The sequence below is a fragment of the Trachurus japonicus genome, chromosome 10 (assembly GCF_045865225.1).
Source record: "Trachurus japonicus isolate A0001 chromosome 10, Traja_1.0".
In the NCBI taxonomy this organism is placed as follows: Eukaryota; Metazoa; Chordata; class Actinopteri; order Carangiformes; family Carangidae; genus Trachurus; species Trachurus japonicus.
In genome coordinates this window covers 15,083,957-15,101,627 of record NC_140916.1, presented here as the reverse complement: position 1 = coordinate 15,101,627, position 17,671 = coordinate 15,083,957, and the positions used below count along the sequence as shown (strand labels likewise).

The following is a 17,671-nucleotide window of genomic DNA, read 5'->3' as shown; positions in this document are numbered from 1 at the left end:
ATGAGAATTGTACAGAGTATATCATTTGGTGCTTCAGATAATAAACATAGCAGAAAAAAATAAGTCATGACGATTTAACCTCTTTCGCCTCACAAACCACAGAAAGCTCAACATATTAGGCCTCTGGTCTGTGAATGTTATCCAGACTTAACTGTTCTTCAGCATCTTTGATTCCAGTCATAACTCTGGCCTCAACCAATGCGGGAATAAAGCAAACAAAACAAGTTTTCTTTTCTTTTTCTCCTTCTTCACAGTCATTGGACTAAAGCTTGGCTACATTTTGTTCCTTAGATTCTTGTGGTGAAAATGGAGTCAACTGCTTACCATTCAGACATGTCATCTTCTCTTAGAAACAACCCAAAAGGTAAGGAGTGACTAACCTGCTACAGAATGAGAACCAGCTGCAGCAGCGAGGTGGGGGTCTCGAGATGCTTCTCTCAGACACAACCAGAAGAATTACAGCTTTCAAACAATGTATAATTCGTCAAGGTTGTTACAAGAGTGAATCCAGCACAGACCAAAGTAGCTCTAACAAGGCCAATGTGTGCCACAGGTGGGACAGTGTCAGGGCTGCGGCTAGGAATTCTGGGCCCCCTGAAAAAATACTGAAGTGGGCCCCTGCCCCCTTTTATGTGTTATCATTTTTTATTTATTTCAACCAGGGCAACGATGACAGTGAGTGACAGTAACAGACAACTTGCCCACATTCTGTAATATTTCTCCACTATGTCCCATGAAACTTTTAGTTTTCTTGCCGTAAGGTACACCCCCGATATCGTCTGTATTTTGACCAGTAGGGTGAGCACCCTGTATTGATTCAGTAGCGGACAGTGCATTTTACTTTTTAATACGGGACCCAGTATTATTATCAGTATATTAATTGTGCTAAATCATGTATTAAGCAATTCCTATGTAATTACTGTGTTATGTCCCTGTAATAACAGATGCCCGTGGGCCAAACCCAAGACCACACAGCCTAAGTTCTCTCCGAGGGGGACTGGGGCTGGTGGCTGCAATAAAAAAATTAATCAGTGGGATTTGATCGCCAGCCTCCCACTGGATGTGTCGAGCCCTCAGCTCCACACTCTATTATCTTACATGACACCTAATAATTAATAATAACGACACCAATCACAATTCATTGTGATTACAGCAAATACTCAAGCTCTTCTTCAACAGATCTCGTTGATCAAACAGGAACACACTTGCTCCAAATGGTACTGGCATTATCCACTGAGCTACCCAGCTGGTTGTGTTGGGCCCTCAGGTCCACCATGATATTATATTACACTTCTGATTATACTTACTAATAATGTCAAATCTTGTTGTCCCAGGCAAATATGGGATCCAAACCCCCAGCCTCCCAATTCAAAGTCAATGCCATTACCCAAAGAGCTATCAAGCTGAAGTAAGCGATCCGGTCATTTTGGCTAACTTCCTGTCAGCCGATGGCGTTAGCAGTCCCCACCCTCGTCCCTACGTCACCACATTCACGCGCATCCCTTGGCTGCACACAAGACTTATATTAACACAAACATTCAGCTACTTCTGCTTTAAGCTGAATGTGATGATAAGGGACTCCTCTGACTCACCACACTCACCCACACAAATGCACACAGACAGTTTGACAGTTCCCTCATGTCAGAGGTCAGAGAGAGAGAGAGAGAGATGTTAATGTGTCTCTTTAGCTCTTGATTTTAAGGTCATGGATTCAATTCCCAGGTTGATTGAGTCGAGATCATACATTGTCAATGCCCCCAATGGCACACTCAAAATTTCTGTGAGGAAATCTTTTACTTTGTAATGCAGTCCTGTATTTGGAGGATGGAAGCACCAGGAGTATAAATAAAACCTGCAGTCTTTTTAAACTTGGACAGAATCTATCAACATAGCCCTTCACCTCCAATTGCTCTGTTTAACCAGACGGTCGATCAGCTCTACCCTACTGGAAAATCCAGCTAGAACCAGTTCCAAACTATATTGGCCAGGTTAACGAGATCGCCAGAAGAAGAACTTGCTTTGTTATGATGAATAAATGGTGCTGTAATCAGTAGCCGAAAGCTTCACTTAGGACTGACTGACCTTGTTCTGTATCATAACTTTGAAGCAAGTAAAAGCGACACATGTAGTATAGGATAGATGAAACTGAGGGCTCACCCCACATGGCCAGAGAGGTCAGTGGGTAAAGCCATTGACTTTGGATTAAGAGGCTGGGGGTTCTGCTCTCACCGAAGCTCTTATATTCTGCGCTCCTTGTCTGCTGGCTCTGCTCCTGTCCTCTCCATTCATTTTTGGTAACCAGATTTGTGTTTTGGCATTCTCTATTCTTCCAGCTAGCACTAGTAACCTGACTGTGTTAGACTAGCTAACAACTGTCTCATGAGTTAGTGGGGGCTACTGTTGCTAAACCATTTTTGAAGAGAAGGCAGAGGATTATTGCTTGGAAAATAAAACATATTTCATGAATACTGCATATTTTGTGGCTTTGTTTTGGTGCCTATGCAGCATTAGTTTGAGTATTAGTCATGGTTAGCGTTATGTAGGATAATTTAGTCATAGAAAGATTAGGGGTTGAGGGTTTTTGTGTTTCCTTCTGGGCTGTGGGCCTCCAGTCATCACCTTCCTCCCCGTACGGCCCTGGCTGGACAGTGTGTTCTCCTCGTGTGCTGTTTCTTTTGAATAATGTTTAGAGGCATGAAAGAACAAAAATATAGCAGCATTTCCCAGGTTAGGGATCACCATGCTTTATTTTTGGGATTAATCCTGATCAACATCAAGGCCACCCAGCCCAGCTGAGTTTGCTCCTCTGAAATATTTGAAGAGTTTTAGGAGCTTGTAGGCCTGGGCTACCTGTCATATTCCACAGCTATAAACCTGCGCTTCGCATAATAAGAAAATCCCCTCTAAGATTTATGCAACTCAAATCAAATCACTTCTGGCACTAATCTCATTTCACATTTCTCACGGATGATCTCCAAAGCTAGACAGCTGCATTCTTACCCAAACCAGACGTCCAAAAAAAAAGAAAGTAAAAAAGGAAGGCAGGTAAATGAGGAGGCCATTACAGCGGGGGCTTTAATCAAAAGCACAGGCTTCTATTTATTGACCGTTGCACGCACATGAACAGGTGAGAGTATATTTACACAGATGTAAACAGTCAGTACCTGCAACACAGAGGAAAAGAGGGAACGCAATGTCTCCCTCGTTGTCCTGCATACACACACATCCGTATACACTTGCAGGCATTAACACACACGTACATTCACACGCACACACAGAATTTGCAGTATAAAGAGCGAAGGGACCGTCTGAAAACACAGAGCACAGCAGGCCTCTTTGGTCAGCTACTTCAGACAAGATTTCCAATGGACAAGGCCGATCACAAGTCACCACTCAGAGAACAGAGAGAGAGAAACATACTGGCAGAGCAGTAGGCAAATACCAAAACCTATAGGAGCTTTGTAGATTTCACTTTTTTTAATGTGTCGGTTTGAAGAACAGTGGCACACAATTCTGCTTGTATATATTTTTCTTTTTCTTTTTTGTTTCCAAAGAGTCCACCATCAGTAGAGGATGAATGATTCATGCTCTGAAGAAGACATGGCAACAGCATTTAAACAGCAAGGTGTTGCAAACATACATACTAAGTACCTGTTAATTATTAAGATGGAACGACAGTATGAAAGGTCTGCCACTGCAATGTGGAAATTATTCTTTACAAAGGAACATCAATGAACAAACGTAATGTCTACTAAATATTACTTCACCATTCATTAAATTGACATGACATTGCTCATTTTTTCCACAACCTTCCAAAACATAAAGTAAATAATGATAATAATAATAAAAAAAGCAGCAGTTAGATAAAACAAACATCATAGCAATAAAACAGCAAAACATTCTCAAAAGGACAAGTGCAAATCATTTAGTTGTTTGTTTTTTTTACTTCATTGTTTCCCTTCTACAAAATAAAATTCAGCAATAACACAAACAAAAAGTATAAAATGGTGGAAAGAATAAATCATTTCCTGGAGCATGTGGTGTGAAGAGGCATGCCTGAATTAAAAATAAACGAGTCAACACTTTCAATAAGAAATTCCTGCACAGCAGAAGATAACTGTGGAAGGAAAAGCGATATCTCAAAGCCTGCTCTTCCTTCCACCTCTGTATCATCCCCAACGTACAAACCCACACACACAAACAAAGGCCTAACTATCCTTCCTCATCCTCCTTATTTCTCTTTCTTTCATCATCTGTTTCTCTCACTCACTCTTTTCTTAAGTTCCATCCTCTTACAAACATTTTGCAAACACCCGTTTTTGTTTTTTTTTTCCTTTGGGCTTACCAGGAGGGTAAACCACAAAACCGTTGTGTTCGTCACCAAGTGTTTCCTGGATTCTGTCCACATCAACACAACGTTGCCACGGTGACGTCCTATCAACGCTTCCTGTTAAACCCCCATTAACAGCTGCTAAACTCCGTACCAGAAGGAGATCACAAAACCCTCCATTCTTCTAGTACACCCTGCAAAACAGCCTACACAGTGTGCGATGGAGTGTGATAACACTATGAGTAAAATGGGACACGTCCATCCATCAGTACCCTTTTTACAGGATTTTGTACTTTTATGAAAATCCCGTGTAACCACCAAACCTCAAGAACAGCAGAGAAAAACATCCAGCATATAAACAACTATTGTTGTTCTATTCTGGCAATCCTCCTATTGATGAACTGCCACAGTGTCAAACATAAATATCACAAAGAATTCACTGCATCCATCTTAATTAAACACAAAGATTTGCTGTTGTTTTTTTCCTTTTAGTCATATATGACTATAAAGAGAGTAACTCTTGATGAGAAAATACCAGTGAGGAGTATTCTTCACTATTATTGGACATTTATAAGCCCAACAAATAAAAAACAGCTGAGAGATGAATCAATAATGAAAAATAATCACCGGTTGCAGCTCTAAAGATACAGAGATAATCAATTCTCTGGTTTGCCAAACGTCTACTCACAAAAATCCTTGTGTGCTTACCAAAACCACGGTACTAAGTTCTTTTAGTGTCAAATTCATGTATCTATCTGTGTTTTTTGTTCCTTTAATGAAAAATTGGATTCAAAAATTCAAAGTCTCAACCACAATGTAACGATTGTAATAGAAAATGTGTGTGCAAAGCTAGATGTGTATGAAAAATGTGACAAAAAAAGAAGAAAGAGAGAATATAAAACATGTTTAAGGTCGTCTGCATTTGGTTTTCACAAAATGTCAAAATGCAGGACAGAAATGGCACTGAGCTTTCTTCATTTGGATCTCGTTTTCGGAACAACAGCCCTTCATTCTGCCATGAGCGACGTCAGCTTCTAAAATAAGGTGTAAAGTCCCTCTCTATGTCACAGTCAAAGGTCATTGGGAGAGATCCACATCTTTCACTGCCAGGCTACACCGCATCGGTGGCATTACATTGTCACACACTATTTACAGGCGAATAGCACAAACCGACTGCCCAAACACCCAGCTGAGTATATTGCTACCTTATGGACAGAGGTGTTTTTGTTTTTTTGTTTTTTGGGTTTTTTTCTTCTTTGTTTTTTTTTTACAAAGGAAAACTACAACTGCATGACTGCCCATCCTCAACCAGCTCTGCTTCCCAGAGCTCATCCAGTATGGGTCGCCAGGCTTAAAACTACAATTCCCAGGCACTTGATTGTAACCAAATGTACAGTAATGTTGTCCACTGGGTCAGCATGTCTCTGGTGCACAGAGAGAAGGCAGCAACATTCAAGGTCAGACCCAAAACACAAAAGCCCTCAACCTCCCACACAAAGAAAACAAGAAAACAACAAGCATCCTCAGCATGCACATCAAAGTTATAGTGATATATTCTACATCGACAAATTAGCTAGTGGTTTGGTACTTGCATTTACACACTAACGCATGCTGCTAGACCTCTGTGCAATGCTACAGTAAGGTGACTGGCACACAAATTGAAGCCAAACTAAGAGAAATCGACTTTCAAATGAATGCTCAAACAGAAAAAAAAAATCTTGCAAATAAATAAGACTATATTACAGTTTTGGCAGATGCCGGAAAGGTGTGGAAACGAGCAGAATGAGGTAGAGACAGTGATTTGCCTGTGGGAGAATGAAGCTGTGAAGAAAAGTGGAAAAAAAAGCAAGAAGGATGAGGAAAAGGTGCGAGAGCAAAAGAGAAGTCAGTGGAAGGATGAAAGGAGGACAGACAGGTACTGGTCTTTTGCTCGATGGCTCGGGACAGTGTGAGTTGGACGGTTGTCTGGGTCTGCACCGAAAACACTATCTTCACATCCGCAGGCGGTGGTGAGGGTCTGTGAAGGGCGGCTCCGAGTCGTCCATGGGCAGCACCAGGCGCGTGCCCCTCATCACCAGCTCATTATCTCCGTACGTTAACTCTCTGTCCAAGTCATCGGACGTGGCGCCGGCAAAGCCTGGACCGCCACTGGTGTGGGCTCCTGAGGCGTCTGTACTGACTGTGATGTCGCCGTAGGTCAGGTTGATGTCGCCATCTGTCAGGATGAGGTCAGAGTCATCGTCCTTCAACTGGCACTCGTTCTGGGGGAAGAGGAGAGATGTGAGATACGCCGTGAACTTCACAGATGCCAAGATAAACAAGAACATGTGATTTTATTTCTCAGAAACCACTGAATAAAAGAAACTTTTCCCCCAATAAAAGATCAATCACTTCCAGCTTGTGCTTATTATCTTCTCCTCATCTGCCTTGAAAAAGAAAAGCTTTCAGGCCGAGGCTCTGCGCATCATGATTCATCAGAGAAACTTATTTTTTCCATCCGTTAACACAGGAGAAAAACTTAAAAACAGTTAAGAGTTTGATCAGAAATAGCTCCTGTATGATGACCCAGTGTCTGACCTCATACGCCTGAGGGCTGGTGAGGAAGCGGGCGAGAGGGCCGCAGCAGGGAGGCAGCGTGGCTGTGAGAGGGGGGCCACTGTGAGTCAGGATGGGCTTCAGGTAGCTGGAGGAGGGCGCCGAGTCAAGGACGGTTTACTTACTGCACCGAGACAGTGGTTGGACACAGTGAACAGACAGCAAACACACAATAACCCTGTGTAGTTTGACTAATGACAGCAGAGTAGACTAAAAGACTTAAAGATTTTATCTAAACGGATTTCTACAAACAATTTAACACAGAAAATAATGACCTTCATAATACACATCCAATACAAGACGTAATCTGTCTTCCAGCCTGTACATGGCACTCCCTCTGCTGTCTGGCACTGTGCACTACAGTTGTCTCCACTTGGCTCATCTGGTGGCCTGTGGTTGTGTAAATACAAATTTATCAACTTCCTATAAAATTGTCATCTCAAGGTGCTGACAGGAAGTCATGGCTGTGAGGGTTGTTTCAACACTGGTTTTATTTAGTGTCAGTTTACCTTATCTTTCCTTCTTTCTGTGACAGTATTTTATGAATAAATGATGATTTCTCATCTGTATATTAAATTTTTTTTTGGTGCTTAATTGTGTTTACTTCTTTAGAGTCTGGCTATTTATGTGCCTCATACTCAAGTGACAAAAAGTGACAACAACTTTTTAAGGACAGAAAAAAAAAAATTCTTACTTGACTTTTATGACTTCGATAAAAAACAGTCATTTGTCACGAAAAGGATACTTGTGGTCAAAGTTGTACCAAATTCTGAAAAGCCAGGCACTTTCTTGTTTGGTGCTTCTTCTCTCTGATCCTTCAGCGATACTCAACTGCTGTTAAAAAAAAACAAAACACAGATCATGTTTTTCGATATACATTGTAGTCATACTCAGTCACAGTATAGTAACGACTGTTTCGTAAGTGACACTCACAGAGTTATCTTGATCAGAGTCCACCCCCACTCTGTAAAAAAACAAGGAAGAAAAAGAAATAGTTTCAACAACAGTCAGAGCAAAGTCGTGTTGAGAAGCGTGTTGACCTTGTTTAACAAGTTTCTGAGCAGCATGGTTCCTTAAAGAGACGAGTGCTTTGCATATTAAAACACTCAAGCATTAACCAGAGGAAGGTCAAAGGTTGCATTGAATCATTCTTGGGGTTTTAACCTGATAGGAGATAAGTGAAACAGGAGCCTTTAAGTCTGGACAATCAGAGACGAGCATTAAAAAAGAGCTGATCTTCTTCTCTTATCTGAGCTGGCCTGATGTGACCCTGCACTGTTAAAACAAACTCATTCAGTTTGACCCAGAGATGGATGGGGAGAGTTGTACCGTATGCGCTGGCAGGACAGCATCTGGGTGGTGCCGCCTCCACAAACCCAAACAGTGAAGAAAACGACGAGCAGAGTGGTGGTGAACATCATCTGACGGGCGTATGTGGCAGTGTCCCTGATGGACAGGGCGAAGGTCATCGCACCCCGAAGTCCTAGAGAGCAGAACACAAATAGTGTTGTAAACATACAAGCAAGTTTCTGTATTGGACAATTTATAGGGCTCTCTGTTCACAGGATGGTTTTTAAAGGGAAAGTTCACCCAAATTCAAATTTCACTCATTATCTACTCACCCTCATGTCGACTAAGGGCTGGGAGAAGTTTCAGAGTCCTCCGTGCCTTCTCTGAGTTACAGCACGGCTCCGTGCAGCACTGCATGTCCATATGACGGTAGCGAACGGGGCTCAAATTTCTTCATCCAAAAAGACACACCAAAAAACATCCAAATACCTCCATACTGCTCGTCTGTAATGTCCCTCGTCTGTAATGTCCCTCTTGTATTGAAGCCCCAACATGAGAAATTGTTCCGAAAGAAATTAAATAAGTGTATATTTTAAGCTTGTTTGTAGTGGAAACTCCCAGCACTGCTCTTCCTGGTCCGTCCAAATCTCAAGCAATTATAGACTTATTTAAGTTTTTTCGGAACAATTTCTCATGTTGGAGCTTCAATACAAGAGGGACATTACAGACGAGCTGTGTGGAGGTATTTGGATGTTTTTTGGTGTGTCTTTTTAGACAAAGAAAATCAAGCCCCGTTCGCTACCATCATATGGACATGCAGTGCTGCACGGAGCCCCACTGTAACTCAGAGAAGGCACGGAGGACTCTGAAACTTCTCCCAGTCCTTAGTCGACATGAGGGTGAATAGATAATGAGTGAAATCTGAATTCTGGGTGAACTATCCCTTTAACTTCTCAGCTTGGGTTGTAACTAGAAAAGAAGAAGTGCATCCAACATCTTCTCGTGTCTGTGTGCCACTAACCAGCAAACATCATCATGTGCTGAAAGTTGGATCTGATCTTGTTGCGTCGTCCCAGATTAAGGAGGAATGAGAGAGGGTAGATGTTAGCAGCTCTTCCCAGGAACACGGCCAGCTGGGTGGGAAGGAGGTTAAGGAGAGGACAACACAAAACAAACCAGGGAGCTATAACGCTCCTCACTCTGTGCCAAGCTGATTTGCTGCTCCTTTAAATTGATTTCCATTTGCATCACGGTGTTAAGCTGTCAGACTGTGGGAACTGAATATGACTGAAAATGATGCTAGCTCTGTTTCCTTATGCTGATGCTAAAATATGAGTGAAAACAGCCACACTGTGTGGGTCAACCTGGCATCATGTGCTGAAGCTGGTTCCACATGCGAAAGATACAAAAGCTCCAACGATGAACATTGGATTAAAGACGTGGTTCTGGAAGGTGAACAGGGTCAGACCCATGTAGGAGAAAATGAAGTTCTCAGCCAGGAAGTTCAACAGTTCAAACAGCTGCATGAAAAAACAGAAAATTCAAGTTATGAGGAAACAAAGTTAGACGAATGAAATGGCAAAATAATACACTTGGCCTGCACCGCTTTGACTAAAAACATGAAATATCAACATTACACATTTCATTTTAAAGGGATAGTTCAACATTTTGGCAAATTCGCCCATTGCCATAATCTCTATAGTAATAGCAGTAGGTTCGTTACATTTAATTGTCGGTGCAAGCTATTTTAGAACGGCGGAGCAGAGCCGCGAGCTTCTCAGAGCTACGCTACGGAGGCTAATGGGATTTCTTGGTTTCCCTCATCAAACTCATCAAATACACAATCCAACAACTCCAAAACGCTCTGGTGGACAAGTTGTGACCTGCACATTCACCAGCTATGAGATAATAACGGAACGTTACGAGACAGAGTTGTTTTAGAGGTAAATTCATACAAAACCACTCATGCGCGTTCCTGTCGGGGGCAGTTTTTCGGCGAACAGTCTCTGCATTTGCCTCGAAAACAAATCCCATTAGCCTCCGTAGCATAGCTCTGCTCCGTCGTTCTAAAAATAGCTCGCACCGACAATTAAAGGTAACAAACCTACTCCTAAGACTATAGGGTAGAAGGTGGATGATGAAGAAGGTACAGTGAACATTGACCTATAGTCCAAACAATGAATGTGGCTGAGTGAATGACTGAATGACAACTACTGAGACTTACTTTACTTTGTCACCCAACCAGTTACTGTCATACCAAATTATACCTTCTAAACTGACACACTGACGTTTCCATTGAGCTTTAACTATTTGCCAGTTTCAAAACTTTTAAAATAAACACAACTCAATATTTGAAATGAAACACACTGAATAAGAATAAAAAGTGTACTCAAGTCCAGTCTGACCTGTTTGGTCCTGTCCTGGGACTCGGGGGACAGGTTGTTGAAGGTATAGTGGGCCTGCGTGATCCCACAGAACAGCACTGCCACCACACCTGCAACACATCAGGAAAGGCAGGAATACGCAAAGAGGGAAGTCAGAGGATCAGTAAACACTGATTACTTTTAATAACACATTCACAATATACAGTATGTTTGTCTTTTCTTTTTTGCTTTCATGCACACTACAGAGCTATTGTTAGTTGACATGTGGGAATGATCGCATGTCCTTCCAGTTTGATCACGGTCACCATAGCACTGCCACAACAAGATTACACTACAACATCATCAGTACCATGGCAGTTTAAATAACTGTGTGTGTGTGTTACCTGTGAAGCCACAGGCCTCAGCCAACAGGAAGGTGCTCCAAGACATGAGGAAGAACAGAGCTGTCTCCAGCAGCTGGAAATCCCTCAGCTTGGTGAACTTGGTCACGTACAGACAGACAGTCAAGGAGCTCAACGAGACACTCACAGACTTTTATGCAAAACTATTCACATCATTCAGCCATAACATCCACGGAAAGATACGTTTTAAAGTTATAGATTTTTTAAATTAGATAAACCTTTCAGTTCCATACATTACAAATATATTGGGAAAAAGTCCAATCACCTGCTCATTTTAACTTTTTCTCTAACCACTCTAACTTAACTATGATCTCGCTTTTTAAGCTGGATAGATAGTAAACGTTTTTTTTAATAGGATCTATCATCGATCCTATTAAAAAACACTTTAACATAGACAATAAAAATCACAATGGAAGGATATGAGAGCTGTGACGACTCCAGTGGCCACTCCGAGAGCAAAAGAGCCGCTGAAGACTCCGAGAAAAATCCCAAAAGATTTCAGCATTGCCATGACCTCGAAGGTGTGAGTGTTGTCTCCTTCTGGCTGGTACGCTACTATAGACCTGGAGTGAGATGAGGAAAAAAACATTTAACGCCTACTCTTACTACAAGTCATAAATTAATTCAAATAAACAGTACAGAACCTATAAAGATGAAGTTTAAGCCTGCATTCAGTATGAAGTATATATCTTTATCAGTCTCTTTGTACAGGATATCATTTTGAACGTGCACCTCTGCTGATAAAGTGGCTTTCACAGAAAAAGAAAAACGCTCACAACTTGGAGACTTGAGATAAAGAGAAAAGCAGAGTAGGGGTCAGAGGGTTGGAACAAAAGAGAGTCAGACTATTTGGATAGTTCAGTGTTAATATACACAGGTAACAACAGAATGGCCTGCTCAGGAGTCTACTCAGGTGATGTGTGAGACTTCAGATAAGCAACGTGTCCTTTATACTCACTTTGTGTTCCAATAAACCCTGAGCAAGGGTGGAACAACAATTAAAAGCTACTAAATGGTGCAGTTATTGTTTACTTTACTGCTGCTATCATGAGGAAGAGGCACCTTGTTTTCACCAAACTCAATTTTTTGCTGTTAGAAAACCATGTTGTGTCCAATACAGGTAGAAAAGAAGACTACAGAGCTTTTTCAGTTCTCTATGAGTATTTAGTCCAAATAAAGACTCTGCTTTGAAAATCATGTGGACGGGGGGGGGGGATCCTGTAACCAGTGAAAACAACAAACTCATTGACGCAGTATCTGTGTCACGGCAACCAGACACAGTACAGTAAGTTATTTCATGAAAGAGGATGTGAATCAGTCACTTTATGCATCTGGTTTGTGTCACCTGGTGGTTACGCATCAACACTGAACTATCCCGGTAAAGTCATACTCACAAGAACAGGATCGTACTTCTCATCAAACTTGGGTCAAACAGCTTGAGAAATTAATTTAGTGTCTTTTAAACTGGAGCCTGGGATTAAAGGGATGTTATCACAGCTTGGTAGTTGTCAGCATGAGAAAGCAATTACACACATTTTATTTTCTTGAGGCAGTGTTGGGATGAAATGTAATTAAAGTGACAATTTAACCTCATTTCCAAATAATACTTTCAAATACTACTTGAACCAAGTTTGAAAGCAGATTCATTTACCCTCTCCACTGCGGGCCCCCACACTCATAAAACAAATCACCAGGCATTTCTTCTATAAGGACTCCTGGCTGTGTCACCTCTCCTTGACTTCTGTATTATCTCCAAATATAATAGGAATGACCTCTTGGCTGACTCATGACATCAAAAACGGTTAAAAGAAGAAAAAAAAGAGGAACAAGAACTCATGAATAAACCATGAAATTCTCTGCATCTCGTGTCGGATAAGCCCGAGTGTAAAAACAAATGGCCAGTGATTTGTCATGATGGTCCCAAGGCACAGCAAAGACACACAATGTCATGCTCTACTTAGTGCACCCGTTCAGTGGGCTGGTCGGAGTCTCTCCATGGGGACCGGCCCCTCCGCCGTGCCTGCTATTATAATTTATAATTCTGTGGAAATAATAACAGTTCCATACAGAGCAGCAGAAATACTAAGGGTTATCTTAGGGACCACCTCGTGGTTATATCAGGTTAGTTAAAGGTCACCGGTCAATCGATGAAAAAAACTAAACAAACAGTGACACATTCAAGACAGTTTGGAAAAGTGCAGATTCCAGATTCGCCTGCGATGTCTAAACAGACACATGACTTACGAGGACAGGACCACGGCCACTGCGTCGTTGAGCACGCTCTCTCCAAACAGCAGGGCGTACAGATCCACGTCGACCTGCAGCTCGTTGAAGATAGCCAGGACCGTCACTGTGGAACAAAGAGAAACACAATAAATCCTCCACAATATTAGAAGTGACACAGGTCATGATACACGTCACCGAGCGAGACGGCCGTGGGTGTCGAGAGCTTCAAGAGCCGTGTTTCTAAACACTGCTTTTGTTTCTGTTTTCAGCACTTTCGGCACCATTTCATGTCTGACAGGATCTACATAAATAAACCTTCTTGATAAAGAGCATATTAATGATAAAAGTGTGCTATTTTGGAGATTAGAATACAAGAGGAAGGTAATAAAATATCTGCACAAATCAAAGTGCAATTTGCATCACTGCTTTTACCACTTTGTATCATCTGTGTACAATTTCACACATGAAAAATTGACAAGTCTGTGTTCAGCTTATTCTGTATGAATGTTTCTTTGAGCATAGATTAAAGTCAGAATTAGCATAACACGTGAGCAGGAAAACAAACTCTGAGGACCGAGGATCAGCAAACACACCGGGGTCTGTGGCAGAGACAATGGCTCCAAAGAACAGACAGTCAGTGAAGAAGAAGTCTCCATTCAGCTGTCCCACCTGCTTCATTAGCATCACACAGCCGTACATCAGCAACCTGACGGAGGAACAGCAGGTGGTTTTGCACATCATCATAAACAACATTGACTTTAACGGCATCACGGACACTCTGACGACAAAATAACTGACATATATAAATTCTGCTCGGCCATAAAAAAAAGCCTCAGAAATAGAGCTGCACATGTGAAATGTGAAAGGACGTTTGTCTTAAAGTTTTCTTTTTGGCTAATTGATATTCTTACCCTATAATGAAACAGGAAATAACTGTCCCCAGGAAGGCGTAAGCCAGGATGGATCCCATGTTGCGGAAAAAGTGTCTCTGCAAGACAAATCAGTTGTATTTCAGTCGAGGACAGTCTCATCAGCTTGTGTTAAAATTATTCACTTTGTAATGATTGCTTCACTGATGACTATTTTTATACTAATATACTAAAATATTACTGTACCCTTTTCAAGCTGTAGCCGGCGTGGAAGATGATAGGTGGCAGAAGAATATTGAAGAACACTTCGGGGTCAAAGGTCACCTGAGTCACACACACACACTAAGCATCATGCGCTGCTCTTATGTAACGCTGTTAGATTACAGTTTTGGATCACAGTGATAAGGAATGAGATTTAAAAAAACACTTTCAAGAGACAAAGCTGCTTTAATGTGTCACTACATTATTGGATATCTCTAATGAATTAATTAATCACTCCTATATGACACATCTGGGACAGCATGAAGTAGCTTCAGGACAAATCAACAGGAAGTTGATGGAACAGTACAATGACATGATGGTAAAAGGGGACAGCTTCATTAACAGTTAATCTGATGTTGATTTTCTGGATAAATATTTAATGGTTGTTTTTGTTTTTCAAATGTTTTTTTTCCTCAATCAACTGTATAATAATTATAATTGTTTAATAGCCTATCACATGCTTCAAAAGAAATCAAATGCTGAACTCATTATCAAGCTAATTATGCTTTAATTGTATGATCATTACTTCAGCTCAATATTTGAAAGAAACATGAACAGAAGCACCGTGAAATCCACAGAGATATATAGGAACTTCACAGTATAGTCAGATGATGCATGTACCTTTCTCAGCATCTCGTTGTCTTGCACGTCGTCCACCTCGTTGGCACTGATCTCTCCTTTCAGTGTGTACTCGTAGAACTTGCCACTGACGTTGACCAGCAGAGTGGCGGGGCTGGCGTTAACGTGGCAGCTCATTGTGACGTTGCTAATGTCACGAGGAACATGGATGCCGTAGCGCAAGACCACACCAACAAGTAAGCCTGGGAAAAGTGATGAGAAAAGATTTTTTTTTAAAAAGCAAAACAAACAGGACACAGAGGGGAGAGTCGGTTAGGAGCGAAGGTGGTCATGATTCTGCAGGTGCGTGAAACCGGAGAGGGCTATCAAATGTTCCTGTGTGAGCCTCACAAAGCCAAATCAAATGCCACATTCTGAGCTTTTGCTGTGAAATTAAAGTCAGGGAATCATCTCATCAGAATGAAATGCCCTGTCAGACGTGTGTCAAAACCTCCACACAGGCATTCCTAGTTACCCTGTAGCCAGGAAGAAACTGAATGGAGCTATGCTGGGGATTAAACGATGTCAGCAAATATTACATGGTTGTTGAAGTGATAGGCTACCACGTAAAGTGACATCCTGAGAGGTTTATCATAACAAAACCAGTGAGAGAGACATCAGTCAAACACAATCTGTACGTGCACAATCTTTTTAAGAAGAGAGATTTAGACTGATCAAGCACAAAAAAAAAAAAATCGAATGTCAGTAATTGTGGTTCTGCATAAGTATTATAGAGAAGTTAGTGAGTGAGCACGCAGAATATGTGAATACTGGAACTTATCTGAATACGGCCATTATCATTATTATAAACTGGAACTGTGCTTCTTCTCCTATTATGACAGATTTAAATGTCTACTGTGAAAAAGTCCCTCAGGCTACAGAAGTGAAACCACCTCTGTGGGCAGACAGTGGGTGTGTTGAGCTGAGCAGTTGCTGAAACTTGTGATTGTTAGAACAAAATATAACATGGTTGTAAACACACCTGGCAGAGGAAAAAAACACACAAATCTGTATCAGCCATGCATTCATATGAACATCATCTCAGTGTTATGTGTGTTTTATATATTGCAGAAGATGCTAACCAGAACCAATGATAATACATCGCCATGCATTGTTTGACTATATGTTGTACTATTAAGCTGAATGTGCAGCAAAAATTTGTCATATATGACAGACACACATGTTGTTGTTTTTTTACTAAAAGCAGGAAGTAGCAGAACATGAAAATACTACAGGAAGGTATAACCTCAATGACATACTAAAAAAGACGAACTACTTTACACCACTGGTGAAGTGGAGTTTGTCTTGTCAGGTGTAGTTTCTGTTGCAGTCTGGGTGTAGGAGGGAACCTGCTAGAAATTATGTCTATATCATGCACATTAGTCCTGGGCTTCACCAGCCCAGAGCTTGGAGAAGTGAAATTAAGTACTGGCTTTTTACATGGTACAGCTGTTTTCTCCAGGGGGGCTTCCAATGCTCAGCTGCCTAGATCTCATTTTCAAGACCAAGCAGAGTGCAGAGGAGGTGTTAATGTTATCATAACTAAGCCTGTTCCCTTGCACCATCTTCCTGGCAAAGCCTAGTGTGTGAAATGCACTGAAATGCGTTTCCAGCCTTGTAATGAATGCAGTCATTTCAAATCTAATCTAAATGAGAGTAAATGCACTGATGATGACGTCCCTCTCCCTCTCTTTCTCTCACCATAAATCATCGCCAGCCCAGTTTCGTGCAGAAACCTGAACCGCCGGTGTTTGAACAACCAGATGGTCAGGATGGTGAGGGTGAGGAGCAGGATGAAGATGAGCAGGTCCGCGCTGTCCTGCCTGTGGCTCTCCTCAGCCTTTTTCTCTGTAACGATGTTCTCCATGGCACTGTCCTCCTCCCGAGACGAGGATGCTCGGCACACACAGATGCACACAGACAGGCTGACGAGCAGGAGCAGCCACAGCGTCCTCGTCGCCCTCCAGGCCCCGTTGACAGTCACTTTCAACACCATTTCGCCTGGTCCGTGGTCAAATGCGCTAACGTCGTCGCGGATAAAAGCAAACTTTGTGTTAATATTATTCACGAAGTGGTGGGGGAGTAGACAGCTGAAAGACGACAGCAACAGAGATATCGATTTCGGCCCGGAAGTGAAAACTATTTTTTCCAGAAAGTATACAGTGTTTATTTCATTGTAAAAGCACCACAACAATATGTCGTTAATTTCATCCGAACCTACCCGCGAAACGTTGTCATAACCTATTGTGTTTAATCCATATATCCATTGTATGAACAGAAAAAACATATTCAGTCGTGCTTTGCGGAGTATTTTAACAGGTTGTAAACACATGGCTCTTATTGTGAAACCCACATTTTCGACATCCTGAACAGGAAGTGAGATTAAAAACAGGAGAATACAATTGAATGATTATTCAATCGTTTTCGAGGCAAATAACGTTTTGTTTTGTTTCTGTGAATTCCTCTTTCAATATTGTGTATCATGTGGCAATGGTACAACATGCGAGGACAGAATACAATTAGAACATTTCACACATATCGGTGATATGTGTCACCTTTTTTTTCCTCCAAATCTCGCGAGAGAATGTACAAAACGTAATGTAACGTTCAAGAACATTTTATTTTGTACGGTATAAATTCATATCAGATGATGCAATGTCTGTATTTGTTCTATGAAGCCAGCATGCGAAAACATCT

The 17,671-nt window shown here is 41.5% G+C and overlaps 1 protein-coding gene across 2 annotated transcripts; it reads right to left on the bottom strand.

Annotated features, from left to right (window-relative positions):
• Positions 1–3,074: 3,074 nt before the first annotated feature.
• On the bottom strand, positions 3,075–17,118 carry slc9a6a (solute carrier family 9 member A6a). Of its 2 annotated transcripts, none has more exons than XM_085789419.1 (16): positions 16,676–17,115; positions 14,978–15,177; positions 14,342–14,419; positions 14,138–14,214; positions 13,820–13,932; positions 13,245–13,350; positions 11,417–11,563; positions 10,983–11,083; positions 10,621–10,709; positions 9,622–9,735; positions 9,237–9,348; positions 8,255–8,408; positions 7,859–7,889; positions 7,671–7,756; positions 6,908–7,013; positions 3,075–6,591 (listed from the first exon to the last, which is right to left on the bottom strand). In XM_085789419.1, the coding sequence occupies exons 1-16, from the start codon at positions 16,968–16,970 to the stop codon at positions 6,322–6,324; spliced, it is 2,079 nt and encodes a 692-aa protein (XP_085645545.1). In that variant the 5' UTR covers positions 16,971–17,115; the 3' UTR covers positions 3,075–6,321. The 2 variants fall into 2 exon arrangements, with proteins under 2 accessions (XP_085645545.1, XP_085645546.1); XM_085789420.1 differs by having other exon boundaries at positions 3,527–6,591; positions 7,671–7,759; positions 16,676–17,118.
• Between the last annotated feature and the right edge of the window lie 553 nt (positions 17,119–17,671).